The sequence below is a fragment of the Rhea americana genome, unplaced genomic scaffold (genome assembly GCF_003343005.1).
Source record: "Rhea americana isolate MKP2758 unplaced genomic scaffold, rheAme1 scaffold_20, whole genome shotgun sequence".
In the NCBI taxonomy this organism is placed as follows: domain Eukaryota; kingdom Metazoa; phylum Chordata; class Aves; order Rheiformes; family Rheidae; genus Rhea; species Rhea americana.
The window spans coordinates 340,159-357,928 of NW_028186150.1; the positions used below are offsets into that span (position 1 = coordinate 340,159).

The 17,770-nt window shown below is 34.1% G+C and overlaps 1 protein-coding gene across 1 annotated transcript in view; it reads left to right on the forward strand.

The window, feature by feature from the left end:
• Positions 1–17,770, forward strand: part of LOC146596467 (transcription initiation factor TFIID subunit 4-like) — a gene marked incomplete at its 5' end in the record, with an annotated part of 149,308 nt that overhangs the window by 91,123 nt on the left and 40,415 nt on the right. Inside the window, one exon of the mRNA XM_085303728.1 lies at positions 14,030–14,152. Within this exon, the coding sequence (XP_085159854.1) occupies positions 14,030–14,152 (123 nt within the window). The remainder of the gene's footprint in view (positions 1–14,029; positions 14,153–17,770) is intronic.

The window sequence follows — 17,770 nt, forward strand, 5'->3', positions numbered from 1 at the left end:
GTCATAYGTGATAACATTCTGCTCTGTATTTTTTGTTTTGGATAGAGAGCAATTTTAATACATACTTAAATATCTTGCAAGTTGTTGTGTTATAAATTTGTCATACTATGATGATTCTATGTTGATTATACAATAGGATGATTTCTGTGATCTCCTTGATTATACCTCTAAAAATTTAGTAAATACACATTTCCTAAATATCCTCAGGTAATTCTCACTGACATGTTAAAGTAAAATTCCTGAGTAAATAATGCTCATCTACACATCTATCTATATAGAGAGATCAGCTCTGGTAAAGTGAACTTTGAAAAACAAATTCCCCAGCCGTGACGTTGGAGTGGAGAAGGAATGCCTGTCATCGTTCGGAAATGCTAAGCAGGGAGACTGTGGTGAATAATTGGGTGGCCTGAGTGTTTTGTCTAAGAGATTATTATTTTTGCCCTCTTTGCTTCCTAGTGCCTTTATCCCGTCTGTCACTTTTTAATTTCTGTTCATAGCGTTTAAAATGYTGGAAATTGAATTCTTCTCTGTCATACTGTTGTAACACTGGAGCAACTCCACTGGCATCAGTGGCAGTGTTCAAAACAGAACAGAAATGGCCCCTCTAGTATTAAATATAGTCTCTTATCAAAACATTACGTACAGACTATTGTGATTTATTGTTGTCAGCTAAATTTAATATACTTAAATGTAAATTTTTTTGTAATTGTGTATGTAAAATGATCTGTATTTATGTATACAATTTGAAAAATCAACTCAATTCTGTGATTTTTTTTAATTAGTTCCTCTATTATCATACTTAGCATATTTTTTTCAGTCTGCTTACACTGATTGTGTTATTTAAGGTGCGAAGAAATACCTGAAGCTTTTTAATGCACCAAATCTTTTTATTTTTGCAGCAGTTTTGCATTTAATTACAACTGTCTTTGATAATAAATTATGTGTCAGAGCTTTTAATGTATTTTATAAAACAAAAGTCCTTTGCTAAATTGGTTACTGAAACAATAAGCGTTTGTGACAGGTTGTTTGCTGAATACTTCCTCTGTGCATATGGCAGATCATAGTTCAGTTGTTAGCAGATTATCCACTGTGCCTTGATCTTAAAAGCAGATACTACTTAGCCTGTGTTTAAAGCTGCTCTGCACTGTCCTAAGAATGGTTATGCTGAGAGGGATCTAGGAGAACTTAGGGAAAGTTCACATATATAAAGAAAGAAAATGAACACAACAAGTAGCTTGTAGTGATTTCAGCTTTCTGTTCATGTTATTTAGTGTTTTTTTATTGTGAAATCTTCCACAGAATTTAAATCTGCTTTGAAGCAGTAGTGAATTAATCAGTTTTGTAATAGGATGTTGTTAAATATTCTTCAATTTTATAGCTGAAAAAAGAGCCTTTTAAGGCATGTAGAACTGTCATTGCTTAAGGACCAGTATTTAAATGCCATATTTTTAAACCTGTGGTGGTCAGAAGAGTGAGGTGTTTTGGGGTTTTTTTTGTTTGTTTGTTTTGTTTTGTTTTTAAGACATCAGTATTTTGAGTATCAATCTGAGAATATAAGGGAATTTTACCCAGTTAGAAGAGCAAAATCTGGATACTTGTTTTTAAGACTGTGAGGAAGAAGAAGCTGTCATAAGGGGATAATCTGTAGTTTTGCTCACTTACTATAATGTACCAAAGAATAGATAATGGAGAATATAGTGGATTTTTTCTGTGAAGAATTACAGTCTGCTGTTGATGACATCCATTTTAGACTTCCARTATGTTGGAGGATGATGAAGTTCTCAATCAAAGGTTCATTTTGAAATAAATAGAAAAGGAATTAAAATCCCATGTGCTGTTTTGGAGAGAGAGAGAGTTTTTGTGAGAATAGCAGAGGGAAGAGTGAAAGCCTGAAAAATACGTTACTTGAAAAGTTGAATGTAAGGAGGTACATTTTAGGTCATCTCTTTTGTTTTTTAATGCAAATCTCATTCTTTGATTATTTACTTTTATTATTTATTTATCCTTCTATACAAAAGTTAGAAATTATTACCTATTAGGAATGTAGGCATTTTTATAATGCAAAGCTGAATAATAATGAAAGTGCAACTATACTACTCTTTTCATCTCGTAATGATAAAGGATTTAAAGAAAAAATAGTTTTGAATGAAGTGAATTAATTGGAGGATTCTTAAAATGTTAAGCTTAATGCAACTGCTGTTCTTTAAAGCTGGAAAAAACAAGAGAGAAAGCAAATAATGCCCCTTAAGCAGATGCTTATTCGTATAAGGTAGCTACTCTTTGATTTTGGAGAGGTGGTGTGACTTGCAGTTGGAAACCTTGATTTATTGTGTCGTTATTTATGTCTGCAATAAATGAGCTATAAGCATAAAACATGAAAAAGAAAATTAGGTATTACACTAGTTCTCTTACTTTTTGTAGTTTATTTACATGAAATATACATTTTTTTAATGGCATGTTGCTGTGCCTTTTGTTGACCATATCTGTACGCCAGGTCTGTCTGCTTGTTTCCATTGGCTTGTCATGTTCACTAATTAGGGAACTGCTGCATGATTCACCTTGTTAATTAGAGGGACTTGCACACAAAGGCCCTTCGGGCAGTGCGAAAGAAGAGCCTAGCACTAGTGCCCTGAGAAAGCTACAGCCTGTGAAGTAATTCTTCTCATCTACCTTCTATTTTTTATTTGAAATGAATAAATCATTGAGATTTTCCTTGTGGAGTGAGAATGCAAGAATTCACATCTTTGTAAGATGTAAATTATATGTGATCAATAGAAGGGATGACTACTGTATTGTACTTACAAGATTCCCTAATTTACTACTTGTCAGTGTATGAAAAATTGCTTGAAATATTTTGTCCCCATACTGGTATTTTGTTCCCTTGATCTGCAGGAGAAATGAGCAGTAGCAGCTTTTCTATAGTTAAATCTAAAATAGAGAAGATRTAGATTATTTAAATTCCAAGCTTGTTTTGCATCCCCAGTGGAACTTCCATTTTGCAAGTGAGCCCCCAGTGCTACCCCCACAACGTTTCATGGGGAGAAGGTGGGCGTCTGGCTAGTTTTGTTCCTGAAGTTGCTTTGCCTCAAATCTCACTTTTGAAAAGAGTAGCCTACTTGCTATATTGTGTATTCTTAAGTTGAATATAGGTTCAGAATAAATTAAAATTGTTTTTGTCATGTCACTTAGACTTGATCAAACCATGATCCAGACTGCAAAAAAGGATTTTGCATTAAAAGTGCACAACCATTCTCTACACTACCCATTTTCCATCTGTTTATAACACTTTAGAAATTAACTTCAATGACATTCTCTCTAACTATTTGATTAAAATTACTTATTATAGCCAAATGATTTTTAGTAGATTGCCACATTTTCCTCATTTTCTCAAATAAGACTGGCAGTTTAAAGATGCAAATTTCCTCCAAGAGTGGTAGGGAGCTGGTATCAAAATCTGGACATTTTTGAATAGTCTAGTTAATAAAGCCTCTTACTGGAATTTGTTGTTATTTAGTATTTAAAATGTACTTTATGTTTCTGCTGTTCTAAAGTTTTGTAGTAATGGCATATAGGCAGAGAAATTTTACAGAACATTTGGAGGTATTTAATTTTAAAAATGGGGAAAATGCTTCATGCAGTCCTGAGGTTTTATGGTGCAACAACCTCTCTATGTTAATTTCCATGAAGTCAAGATCATCCTACATATCTCAGTCTTCAGTTGACTCCGCTGGCATACTAAGCAAGAACATACTTTCTCTATAATTTTGATGTAATTTTGGCATGCTAGTTCATAATTATTTCTGATTTCAAGTGTGTGTAGATGTAATAGAAATAGTAGTAATAAAAGGCTATGCTATACTGCCAAAAAACTCTTGATGGGTAGGGAAGAGAAGACCATGCAGATAAAATTCTTTGGTCAGTCAGAGTCTTGTAATACTAATGAGTACATAAGCAGAGAAGTTTTAAATATCCAAGTAGCTATTGTACTACTCAGATTCAAAAAATGAAAGATTCTTCAGATACTTAAGGGATATTTTCCAAAATATTAGYTTTGGGGATAGTTGGATGTCCAAAAAATAAAACTGTTGAAACGTGTTGTAGCGCAACCCTTAACTCTATCTTACAGTAAATGACATAACTACTGCGGATTACTGTGTGCACTCCAACTCCAAGTGTGGGGAGCTGGTAGAGAGCTTGGTCATGAGGTTCATCTGAGCCTCATATTTTCCAGTGTATGATTTTAAAAAAAGCACAGCATGTTTTGTTGCTTGAGGTTTTCATCTCGTTATCTCAATGTACTCAACATATGTTTCCATCAGAGCTCCCTAACTAAAAGCACAGCTCTTCATAACTCCAGTCTGTAGCTCTAGACTTGACCCTCACTGATACAGATTTTCGCTGTGTTTTATGTTTCCTGATCTTCATTAAAGCATCATTTCACATAGTAGCTTGTTTCAGAAGGAAAGGAGAACGTCTCAGAAATCTCAGGGAACAGTAACTTCCATTTAGATTTATACAGGGCTTGGGAGAGCATCTTAACTCATCTTTCTTGTAAACACCCYAAGAGTGAGGATGCTCCTCTGTAGCTTGTACCTGGATTCAGGGTGCTGTGTGTAACTTGTCAAGCTTCGTGTGTGTGATAGTCTTACTGTTGCTTCTGTCTTCCCACCTGCATGAGTATGTTTAGTTTCTTATGAAAGGTGGTTTAAGAAATGTCTGTTGTTGGGTTTTTCCAAAATAAAATTAAAGTCAATTATAATAATAAAAAGAGAGAGAAAGAGAGAGAGAGAGATCTTAGGGAATCTTTTTCAGAGCTTTTTCTAGTCTTACCACAGCTAAGTTACAGACAAGCTAACAACCCTAATTGCATTTTCTGCCTGTTGTCTGTGCCTCAGAAACCCTTTACTCAAGTGTTTTGAGTCTGGATTAACAAATCTACCATGCATCATTATTGGACTTAAATATTAAAACTTAAGGGTGTCCCCAGCCCTAGAAGAACCTGAAAATGGTGCTACTTGAGTTTTGAGGAATAATATAACCAAAACTAGATAAAATGTACTGATGCTTCAACAGCAGATTTTGAAGAAATTGAATGAATAARGTTACTGGAAGGAAACACTGAAAACCATGGCTATAGAACTCTTTTGGAGGAATCTGAAGGATATCTTTGTAAAATCATTTAAGTAATTATACATTCTGTTACTAGAAAAAGGAATGTGTAGCTTAAGAGTTGGCTGGCAGAGTTGCAGAAATAAATGGTCTGAAATTAAACTACAGTAGTGTGCTGTATTTGGAAAATCAAAAAGGCAAGAGAATATACACCATTGACAAGAAATTGTTAATAGCAAGTCTTAAAGAGTTAGTCAAATGGACTAGTGGAAAAGGAGAACTTTAAAAAGTATTTTGGGAGTAAAGTAGTACTAGAGAGTAAGTATATTAAAAATTCAAAGACATTTAAAAATTACTCTCTTCAAATTGTATACTTCATCATTTTTTTTGTAAGCTATGAGTAAGTACCTGTTAAGGATAAGTTCCAAAAAGTTTCCAAAAAGTTCCAAAAGAACTAAACCTATAAATTAAATATACATAAATGTGTACTTAATTAGGTAATGTACTTTACCCAAGAAAATTATAAATAATGTTTATCTTCAGGGAAAAACAAAAAAGTAAGGCAGGATGCACCTCGCATTTTYTGTATCAGAAGCATAATATGTATTCTCCCCAAAGTAATGGAGCAAGTGTTAATGGAAAAATCTGACTAAAGTTTTAGAACGTAGTGAAATTAGGAATAATAAACAGCATGAGTCTATTACAGGAAAAACACCTGGTCAAAAGTACCTCAGTTAAGGTTCCAGAAGAGTATTCAGATGTTCATCATTTTGGGATACGTTCACCTCGGGGGCTGAAGTGTTCCCAGCTTAGTCTTTGCCCAAGGGTGATTTTTTTTTTTTTTTTCAGACAGAACATAATTTTCAACTGTTGTTAAAGATGTATGGGAAAGAAAAAAAAGGCACGTTTTCCAGTACAGTAAATGCTTGATCTCTTTTGAATAGATATATAGCCAGTGCAGCTAAGGTTTGGAGGTTTTATTTAGTTATGGGAGAACTTTTGTGGAGGGGTGACATCCATCTTTGCATTGAAGATCTGGCGAACTATGAATATTTAAAAATMTCACAGAGCACATTCAGTGTAAGCTTTGCTGTTACAAATGTAARACTTCTCTGATACAGCATTATTACAGTACCATTTTTTAATGTTAGCTACTTTGAGCTGGTTTCTTAGCACCAGGTGTGCTATTTCTGTGGTTCTTTAGACTCAGGTAACTCAAAAGACAGGTGGGAGTGCGGCATGGGCATTCTGTAAACACTATTTGTTTCTCTTGACTCTCTGAAGATACCAATTTACTGATCTTTTCTGATCATTATTCTGGGTTTGCTGAGGCTGCTGCCAGCATTTTTGGTGACTTTCATTTTTTAATGGCACCTTCTGTTGTGGACATCTTAGGATATATATAAGGGTTCCACGTTTTAGGCTCCCCTCAACAACAACAGCAACAAAAAAGATGTTTTTCCAGGGTGTGTAATCCCTATCTGAGACTGACTGATAGAAACGTGCTGTGAAACCATTGATTAAGATAGGCTTTTTGCAGCATATGGCCCTGTTTTCAGGAATTATGACACCGCTCCCAAACAGAATTAGTAAAGATCTCGATTGGTGCCTACTGGCTATAAATCAGTGCTTAAATGGTTGTTTATATCATCTTGTCTTCATCAAATGTTGCTGCCACTTAGATGTATCCACTGCCAGTTCCATGGTCAGTGTTTGTTCCCAGCTGCCTTGATTCTTTATTGTGTTTTACTGTCTGTCAATGTTTATCATTTCCACTGTGCTGTTAAGCTCCTCTCTGTCCTCTTTCCCTCCTTAGGCTGTTTATGAACTATGCTGGGAGCTATAAGGAGCCAAAGTCTAGTTTTTTTKGTGGGATGAGATGGCTCTGTGACTGCAGAAGCTTACTTTTAGTCATGCAGCTCTTGCTAATGCCCGTATCAACTCCTCTATTGACAGCATTTTAACGTACCTGACTGCCTCCTCCTCTTTATCTCCACAGAAGCATCTCTGTCTCACTCTGTCATCAGGTTATTTTCCTTCCAGGCCAAAAAGCACACTTGATTTCCATCTGCAAGTAAAGAAACACCTCCTTGACCTCTCTCCTTCTCATGTGATGTCACTCTCTCTTCTCCCTTTCGTTTCTGAAGGGAGAAGATTTCAAATTGTTGGAGTTCCTTCCAGTTGTCATTGCAACTTTCTGATCACGTTCATGGAAATTTCTCTTGCTATAATGTAAAAAATGAGCCACCTCTTTCACATGCTTCTCTCTTTTCTGCTGTTTGGAAGCATACTGTGGTCCTCTTTATCAGTGAGGCTCAAAACCTAAATGGATTGGCACACTTGAGCAATTTACGGATTTTATTGCTTATTTTCCACATACCAATTTACATAGCTGCAAGTCTTGTTCAAGCACTCATGGTATATATTGATTGGTGTAGCTTCATCTCTTGTGATAATTGTAGTATTGATTGCCTTTAATATATCCYCCCCTCCCCCAGAAACTGACTAAATTTTTGATTTTGTATCTGTGACATGTTCATTCTTTCTGAATTCTTCTACGAGTTTTGCCTTGACCTCTTCATCAAACATTCATCCTCTCTTTATTGAGTGCTGATCACAAACCTAGGTGCAGCGTACCAAGGCTCRGGTGCTGTCTTAGCACCTGCTCCTACCTTTGCTCTGCCAGTGCCACCTSTATTTCCCATTCACTAATAATTTTTCTCTTTCAGTGTTGCCAGACAAATTTTTTTGGATATATGGTAAAACTTCCCTTACAAAAAGTGACATGCAGTCTTTTCCTTCACATTTTTTATATAGTCATACCTCAATTGCTTTGCGTGTAAATCCCTATCTGATGTTTGCAGCTAAACAGGCAAAGAGCAGTGATTCTTTCTTTTTCTTTTCTTTCATTCATTTGTGCCCATGGAAAGGAACTAGATAAGATAYATTTTATGTTAAAGGTGCACCCTTATTCTTCATCTTTGACTTTTTTGACTGCTTTGACTTTTAATTGTAAAATCTTCCATTTGAAAAATACTTTTTCATACGACCAATATAGATGTTAAATGGACATAATACCCGCCTTTTTTTTTTTTTTTTTTTTTTTTTTTTTTTTTTTTTTTTTTTTTTTTTTTTTTTTTTATTTTTTTTTTTGCATGGGATCATGTACCTGTATGAAATTGTTTTGTTTTCTGAGAAGACCTGAATATTACATTAATAGTATCACAAAAAGTATCAAATGACCTAATTAATTTGGGGTACAAAAATACTTGTAATTCTTGAGAAAATGTACAAGATACACATCAAAAAATATTTTCAGAATAAATATTTTTTATTAAGTGTTTTAATGATTTTGTAAGAGAGAAATAAGGATACCTTGACTGTTAYAACTGCAAAAATATTTCTGTGATTGAATAGTTGATATTTTTATGTTATATACTGAAATATAATCCCTTTGMAGATTATGTTTATAGTCTCTAAATTTCTGTTTTTATCATTCYCTAAAAACTCYGTTCAGCAAGCGAAATTCACTGGCGTGTTTGCAGAGTTAACGTTAGCAGACTTATTTCTCCTGGGACATTCACTTTCATGTTCACCAAAGAAGAATCCTCTGTTTACAGTACAGAGGAGAATGCACTTGACCTCAAATCTATGAGTTTTCATACAAAGTATCAAGCATTTGTTTTGTGATTGTCTTTCCAGATCAAATTCCTATCTTGAACAAATCTATAGAATTCCTACCCTAGCCATAACTTCCTTGAATCTTGATCTTACAGAAAAGAGGAAAATAATCTTCACTCTTTTCTATATTTATTAAAATGCTAATTTGATTGATGGATTTGGGAGATATATTCTCTAAGAAATCTTGACAATGAATCTGTTTTCATCTTGAATAGGTTATTTCTTCCAGTCRTGTGAACTGCTACAACTGCCAGTAGAAATGAAAATCTTAAAAGAAAAGAATTTACTAAGCATATATTTACACCATCAATGTGTTTATTAATACCTCAGTGACTGTTCTCACAATGGTTTGTAGGACAGAAAAGGCTTAAATYAAATATTTGATTTCTGTTGCAAAGTTATTTACAAAGCGTACCATGAATTATTATTAAATTTTTAAGATCTATTGTTSATGCTTCAGATAGACTTATGACTGGTCTTCCTTATGGCATATATTTTCTGAAATACCTAAACATATAATATATACATAGAAATATATGTAGCATGTATATATAGAAATAGACATATGTGTATACAAATGCTTWTATATACAAATAATGGTTTAAGGAAAACAACCCAAACTTTGTGAACCTCTCAACTTTACTTTTTTAAAGTAGTGGACCCATGTTCTTTGTGTGATTTTAATGTCATACACCTACAAAAAGAAAACAATTGTGTGAAATAATATTTGTACTTAACTCTTACACTGTACTTTTTATCAAAGGGATTTCTGGAAGTTAAAGTTGTTGTCATTAAGTAATAAAATGCTTGGTAGTTAATAGCGTGCTAAAAGTATATTTGGAGCAATAAAGAGCAAGGAGCAGTATTTCATTTGTAAGCTTTTCTATTGTATAATATTGGGTTTTTTTTTTGTATTTTAGATAAATATTGACTTTCAAAACAATTATTATTGAATACTGTAATTTCAAATGAAGTATTTATTACCTCCCATAGAGCAGGGATTTTAAAATACTATTGATAAATATATCCTTATTAATTGTAGTTGAAAACAAGTTAGTGACACTACATCAGAATTCCAGTACAAAAATGAGAGTGTGTGAATGCAGCTATCAAACAGTTTTATCTTGTTGATTGATATGGTGGGTTATATTCATTTTCATTCATCTTCATATAGAATGGGTTATATTCATTTCTGCTAAATCATGTTAATTAATAGAAAACTTATTTCTTTTATCAGGATGTATAGCTATTAACACGTGTTTATTTGTTTACATATACACAAATAATTAACTGTTTTAGTTAGGATTTTTATATTTTTTAAATATAAAACTGATCATGTAAAGTACRGATCAAGTTGTGTAGCTTTAATTTCATAGATACTTTTACGAGTAGTTTCATAATCACAAAAACATTAAAGAATTCAGAGGATAATGATTTTAGAACTATGCATAACTGATTGTKAAAGTATTCCTACTTTATGTAGAAAATAAAATTCCAAAGAATACAGAGGAGAAGAGTCCCCTATATTGGTCAATGTTGCCCATTTGGGATATGGGAGCACAAGAAATAGACCTTTTAAGCAATTTCTGTTGACATCAAAACAGAATAATTATTTTTACAACRATTACCTAACACCCACAAAAATATTCAGCTATTTCTAAACTTCGTGCAAGGCATGTGCAATAATGTCATCAGGTTTTGTCACTATTAAAAGTAGCTTCTATCTTCTCTGCTGCATTCGTTGAGAACGGCTCCTGTCGAATCAGGTGTCAGCAGCCACACTGAATGTGYGAACGTCTTCATGAAAGGTGTACTTTCCCCTTCTTTTGAACTCAAGCCAAGATAGTGATTTTTTTAATAAGACCAAAGCTGGAGATAATATTTTTGATTACGAGTTAGATGGTGAGCGATAAGGAGACTGACAGCAATAATCTGATGTAGGACCTGAAAAAATAGAAGTATTTAACTTGGAGATGGAGACAAGAAGGCTGGAAAGGAGATGACATAAAGTAGGAAACAACAGTAAACAACAGTGGTTAGGATGTTCAGTGTGTTAAGTAACATGCAGAAATTTTGTCAGGTGTCTTACTGGGGAGTATCCGTAAGTTGCAAAGATATTTTGTTATAAACAAATTAATAGCTTTAGTGAACGTGCAAGGATGTTYTGGTTAAAAAAAAAAAAAAAAACAAAACAAAAAAACCCAAAGATTTATGAGATACTGTGTGATACAGTATCAGTCATGATATTGTATCATGACAGTATATGTCAGCATGACAGACTTTATTTTATAACATTTCAGGGTACTGTGGTCTTACTGATGTGCATGAAAACATGATATGTTTCGTCCAATATTCACCAAGATTTGCATGAATAGGATGTTATTTTCTCTTGCAGTATACTGAAGTGTGTACTGTAAAGCCAACCTTTACAAGCTCTATTATGTGTTCATCTGGAGTTTTTATACCTGGAAACATATTCGTAATTGTACTAAAGTGGTGTCTATTAGCCGCGCTGGGGCTAGATGGTAGGAAGGAGCACCGTGCAGGAGGATCCGAGTCTGAAGAGCTTAGCTGCTCAGTAGGCTGGTGAGGTGGTGGGAAAGGTCCATGGAGGGGTGGGGGAGCTCTGGCCGACGCTCGCCGCAGTGCCTGACTCCCTCGCCTCCGTCTGCTGCAACGTTGCCTCTTGTATAGGGAATTGTAGACGGTTGAAAATCCTGTACGTCTCTTGAACAGTCAGTGCTAAGTTAACATGTTTGTCAAAAATTAGTACGTGGTACCAAAAACTAGCTTTGGTGCTCACAGAATGGAAAAGAAAGGACAAAGAACCTGAGGAATAAATGAGTGCAAGCCCTTCTGCTGATTCTCAAATCTATTCTCTTTTGCTTGGTAAAACAGCACCAATGAATTTAGAAGTGAGGGCAAGATTTGTCCCACTAAGTGGAATTTAGAGATATGACATGTTTTACTTTACAATTTGCATGTGCAAAAGTCAAAAAAATCTAAATACTGGTTCCTAGAAMAATTCTTCAGATGTGTTATGAGCGTACGTGACATTTTGAGACAGTCACTGTACATTGTAGTGGACGTAATACAACGGGCCAAGCAAGCATTAGGTTGCTCTTGGTTTGAAAATGATAACTTTGGATAAGATATTCATATAATAACCTTTTGTATTATACCAGTTACCTGTCAGACTACATTTTTGACCCTGACTACTCAGGAAACTAAAACTTCTTCGKTGCAAAATTTCTTATTCCATGAAGCCTTCCACTTTACAACTTTGTCTGAGATCACTCTAAGCCAGCTGGCCCTAGCTTAAATATTCATCAGACTTCTGATAATTGTGATAACCCTTATAGGCTGGCAAGCATGRCAAATTAGCAAAAAGATGATTGATCTTTTTTTATATGCGGTTTTATCTTCAACCTTTCCTGGCTATATGTTATACTATAGTAATAATTTCTTCTCTAAGGTATTTGCCGGTATCTGGATTTGCACATCTATTTACAGTTGCCTTGAAGCCTCATAATTACAATACAGCTGAAATGTCCATTTTCTTTCCCTGACTACAAATAGGGATCAATCGAATTTTAAATGACTGCTTACGGGCTAGCTTCCGATCATGACCTTTGTAAATGATTAGAGCTCACCACTGTTGCTATCTACCTTGAAAGGGTAAGCGGGCAGGTCTGTCTAACTGGCATTTAATCTGGAAGAGAGCCAAAGATATTTGAGCTAAAAACCTAATATGAGTTGGCAAAGGGAAGTATGTATAGACCTTTGCACTATTATTGAGATATTTTTCCACATTTATTTTTTGTATTTAGGAAATTCCTTTATAGGTAAATAAGATGTACGTTTGTATATAGTTTGGTACTGAAATTATGATATCTGAGGTTGTAAAATATTTAGCATAAAAATATGAAAAAAAAAGATTTTCAAACTTAATGTACTGAATTTGCTTTTTCTGAAGAAGGTGAAAATATGCATTCAGTTGCCAAATTAATAAAGCCAAAAATGCAGGTAATAAGGTGCATGAAGTAGAAATGAATGAGAAAAGATACAGTAGCATCTACTTTTTCATTTAAACCTCTGGGTTTTTTTGGCATCAGCCACATAGTTCAGGCCCCACCTGCATATGCAGCTCTCATTTAAATAATGACACTCTTTTATCTGTATTTGTTAGTTCAATTTTATTTTAATGAAGAATTGTGCTTGTATCAGTACAATATTTTTTTATTACCACTGCTAAATTTCTTGAGTAGTGTTTTGAGCATTTCTGTTAAAGTGGGAACAAGTACAGTATAAGCGAGAGGTTAGAAAGCAAACATCTCCTCTGAATTTACTGAAAGATTTTGCAAGCCCAAGGTTTTGAAAGTAATAAGGAATATTACTAAGAAAAATGAATTATTTTTATTCATTTACAATTGTATGCTGCATTACCTAATTGGATATTTTTGTGCAGTATTGATGACTAGAATCTTTATTACAGTACTATTGTTTGAGAAACATATCTCTCAGCATTAACTCTCTGAAAGAACTACATAGCTTATAATGAATAAACYGATCTTACCTCTTCATCATGTGGCCTGAGTATTTTCTCGTATTTTCTGTAGCATGCTATACTGCTACCTAATGCAACTGGCAGGTTGTTTCCTTTGCCTCAAACTGATGAAATCTGTTGCTACCTAAATCCTAATCCCATAAAGTAGTTGGAAATTCAGWTTTTAGGGGAGTGTGACAACGTTACCGTCTTATTCTGATGTTCAGATATAGTTGTTTAATTCATTTTTTGTGATTTTCTGAAAGCAAATATCAAGTACAGTTGAATATTCAAAATAAGCTTGAGAATCTGAGATGAAAGAAAATCTTTTAAGTATTGTACTTTTTAGGGATTTTAATTGGTACTTACACTCTTCATGATGATCTTGGACTGAAGGTGTATAGCTTCACAGTACTCACTGACTAAAGCAGATTTAAGGATAAAGATGGAGTTTATAAAAACAGCTGAATTATTTGGAAGTAGAAGTCCCGTGGGAAACCAAGGGAACTTGTACAACTTTATTATTTTACTGAAAGGATGCATGCTTGAGCTGCTAAAAGTAGTGTTTCTATGGATAGCATAATACTATTAGAGACGACACGTGCAACTTTTACCTCGAGCTCACCAATTGGAGAATAWTTTTTTGAAATAACAACAGAATAAAATCTAAACACAGATTTTTCTCTCTAATAGATGCAGCAACAAGAACTTGCACAAATGAGGCAGAGGGATGCCAATCTAACTGCACTGGCAGCTATTGGTCCTCGGAAGAAGCGGAAGCTTGATTCGTCTGGACTGCTTACCATAGGAGGAGAGGTATATGTCTATATGCACAGTAAGAGAACTGGTTATTTCAAAACCCGTATAATAACTAGAAATGCTGAGAGCTTATTTTGTTCATTGAACTGTGTAACTTGGAAAAGGTAATACAAATTACTAAATTAGAAGGAATATGAATCCAGCTTATTTTATTTTGCCACAGTTAAAATAACATCTCCTCTTAGTTGTATTTTCAAGTGTTATTTTTCAATGGATATTTAAAGAATTATTTTAAAATAAAAGTTAAACTTGAATTATGTAGTTCTCTTTGTAAGAATGCCCACTGTCTTTAAAATAGATTTCTCCTTTGCATAATCCAAAGGAACAGAAAAAACACGGACGATATGAAGAAATATTTGGAAAAATATAACTGTAGCTTTGCTGACAGTTTGGAATGAGAACTTGGCTTAATATCAGTGACTGTGTTTGTGACAGATGTGTGTCAAATCTTTTTTTACAGAATGCCTAACTAGTGCCCCATACCACTGCAAAAATGAGTTCTTTATCATGCTAAATTGTATGCCATTTTAAAACAAATGCTATGCTCCAGAAGTAGAATCAGATTTGTTAGGGCAACTCTCATGTTATCTTAGAAAGAGAAATAACTATAATGCACAATGTGATGCAATATCCTCAAAAGCAGAATATATTAGCCAAAGTGGAAGACTATGGTTTAGTGGGAGAATATAGAGTACATATTCATTTGGACTGCTTCTGTTTCTGCTAAATCTGCCTACATGGTAGTAGTCAAAGTAATTCTTCCTGTCACGTATCTATTCTGAGGAAAATACAAACACTTTGTTTTGAATAACTAACAATTTTGGCTCAGAAATTTGACTAATTGGTGAGTATTTCCAAAAAGCCTTTTTGTTTCCCATTTTGGGTAACTTTTACCTGAGTGTTTCCCTCTCTTCATGTGCTAAGGTTGGTGCTAAGGAACTAGAGCTAAGTCCCTGCTGCAGCTGATCTCTGTGAGCAAGTTCCAACTTGGCAAGAACTTTCTTGGCCTTCCCTCTTTTGTCAAAAGCCTTCTAGTTTGTGTCTTTCAAGTTGCCAGTCTCCTAATTAATCTTTTTTGACATATATGTCTGCTTATGTTGCAGCTGGGACACTACATGTTTGCTGGTCCAAAGACATATCACTTAAAAATTGGCCTGTCACCCCATCTTTTAGTTGTTACTTTTCTTTTTCCTTTTCTGAACCAACTCTTGTTTGATATTTTACATGCTCATTTTGACCATTTTTTCCATAAGAAGTGTTAGATTTCAGTCTAACCTCATGATTCAACTGAAATATGAGCTCACAATTTCTCTTTGGAAATTGGATCTTTTTAATAATACCCTTCTGATCTTAGCAGTTGATCAGTTTGGTAAGTACTAATAGTTAATTTTGCTTAAGAGAAAAGGTTGATTGAAAAGATGAGTAATTCTATGATCAAGTGTTGTTTGTTGCAATATAGAGAAACAGKTTTTTTTACAGTCTTTATAAAATGTGATGAAGATTGTGCTCATACTTGCAAATATTTTTCAACCAGCACTTTATTTAACTATGTTTTCTTCAGACTTGCTTCAAACATTACCAAACATTAGGGTTCGTTTGGGCCTCATTGCTTCTTTTCAGGTCATAGCTAAATAGACTTTTTTCCTGATGGCAGGATTAGCTTGCGTTATCAAGGCCATGCCCATAAGCTGCCTCTTCTGCACCAGTGTAACTGTTTTTCTAGACTACTTTTACTTGGAGGGTTGAAAAATGATTGGTTTGGGGGAAGAGGTTGTTTTTCAGTTGTATAGCTTCTTTGATTTGTTTCTCTATGCTACCATATAATRTATTGGTTTCCAAAAAATGTTTTTAAAAATAGGTTTTTTTTGAGAGAGAGAGAGATGTGGTGAACAGGGATAAGATGTCCTCAGATAGCACTAAAAGCAAATGTGTAACCATGGTTGAGACTGTGGTTACACAGTAGCCCAGGCTAATTTAACAGTGATCTCCACCCCAGTCTGTAGTAGTGCATTCCTAGCCTCTTCCTTTCATTGGCTCTGGGTTTTACTGAACTGCTTCCTTTGATAAATTGGCAGAAACCTAAACTAATAAGAATAAAAAGTGAATAGTTTCTGCTTAGCTTGCTGAAGTAGTTTGGCTCAGAGCCCAGGGAGCACCGGAAAAGGAACATATTACCAACAAGGCAAAACTTGAGATCACCTGCTCTTCATTTGCTTTCTTTTTAGTACCTTTCTTGTCATCTTATATTTTATATTATCTGGTAGAAACAGCTTCCTCTGTAGCAGCCATCAGCTCATCAGTAATTCAGCCTGCTTATTATTGTAATACAGTATAGATCAAGAGGAAAAGAGAAGGGATAAAGAGAAATGAGAATACCTTTTATATAATTCAGCTTTTCTGTCTCACAGAATTGAAAATACAGCATTTGTAGAATTTTATGCTGTTCTTTATTTAATGATACTAGGCAAAATTATATGAATACATCTTTAAATGTTATTCTAAAGAGTTTTAATTTATATTTTTATTGCTTTTTGGAATTTACTACATTTTTATCAAGTTAGGCATCTAACAATCATGAACAAGATTATGCATTTAGCAGTAGTACTGTCTAATTGTTATTTACTGTGTGGGCCATGTTAATGCTTATGTTGGTACAGGGCAGTGGATGGCAGAGGAAGGAAAGGGAAGACAAAACCTGCTTAAGCTCTTTAGTTAGTAACCTTAAGAACTTCCCAAGTCTAATTGAAAATAATAAATTTTTAGTTACTTTTATTTATTTTCTGGATTTTTAATGTTATTAGTTAACATTTTTATTTTTTTTCTTRAATTGTAAAGCTTTTAATAATTAGGAATAAAATTTTGCTTTCCTTTATGAAATAGATTTAGTCATGTAATTGTGAGAGTTAAGGCTTTAACAAAAACTTTAATGTCACAAGGCTGTAGGCCTGGCAGCTTTACTTCTATGAAATGAATTTGAGAGATACTAACATAGCATGAATACAATATTTGCCTGTTCCAAACTTCCTCATTTTTTACTGTGAGTTAAAAGTGCAGAGGTTAAATTCAAGTATTTTTCTGTATTTAAGAATAATAACTAAATAATTTGGCTTTTCATCAAGACCTATGGCTAGTATCCCAAAATACATAAATATAAAGTATATGTTTGAAATATCTGAGGGTATAATTTGTTTAAATATCAAGTGAAAGCCCTCTCCTGGTACTTGCTGGCACAGATGGTTTTTGAATACTGAGCTTCCAAAGGCAGCTTCAGGGCTAGTTCAGTGAATCACYGCTTATTGAAGACAGTCATTTTAGGGATAAGAAAAAAGCCTCCTTCTCACATAGTAAAAGAGCAGTCGTCTTAAGAATACCCAGTAAGTTGTCGCTAAAACCCTGTCTTCCATATGTTGGGCCAGTGCTCAAGTGAGAGCTCTTTTTTTTTTTTTTTTTTTTTTTTTTTTTTTTTTTTTTTTTTCAGGACTAGTATAAGTGAACCATTATATCAGCCAAGATAATGTAATCTTACAGACTTGCAAAGTTCCAAAACAACTACAGTTAAAATAGTGACATTTTGTGTAGAGGAAAAACTAATTACTAAAAGGCCTTTATTGGTTA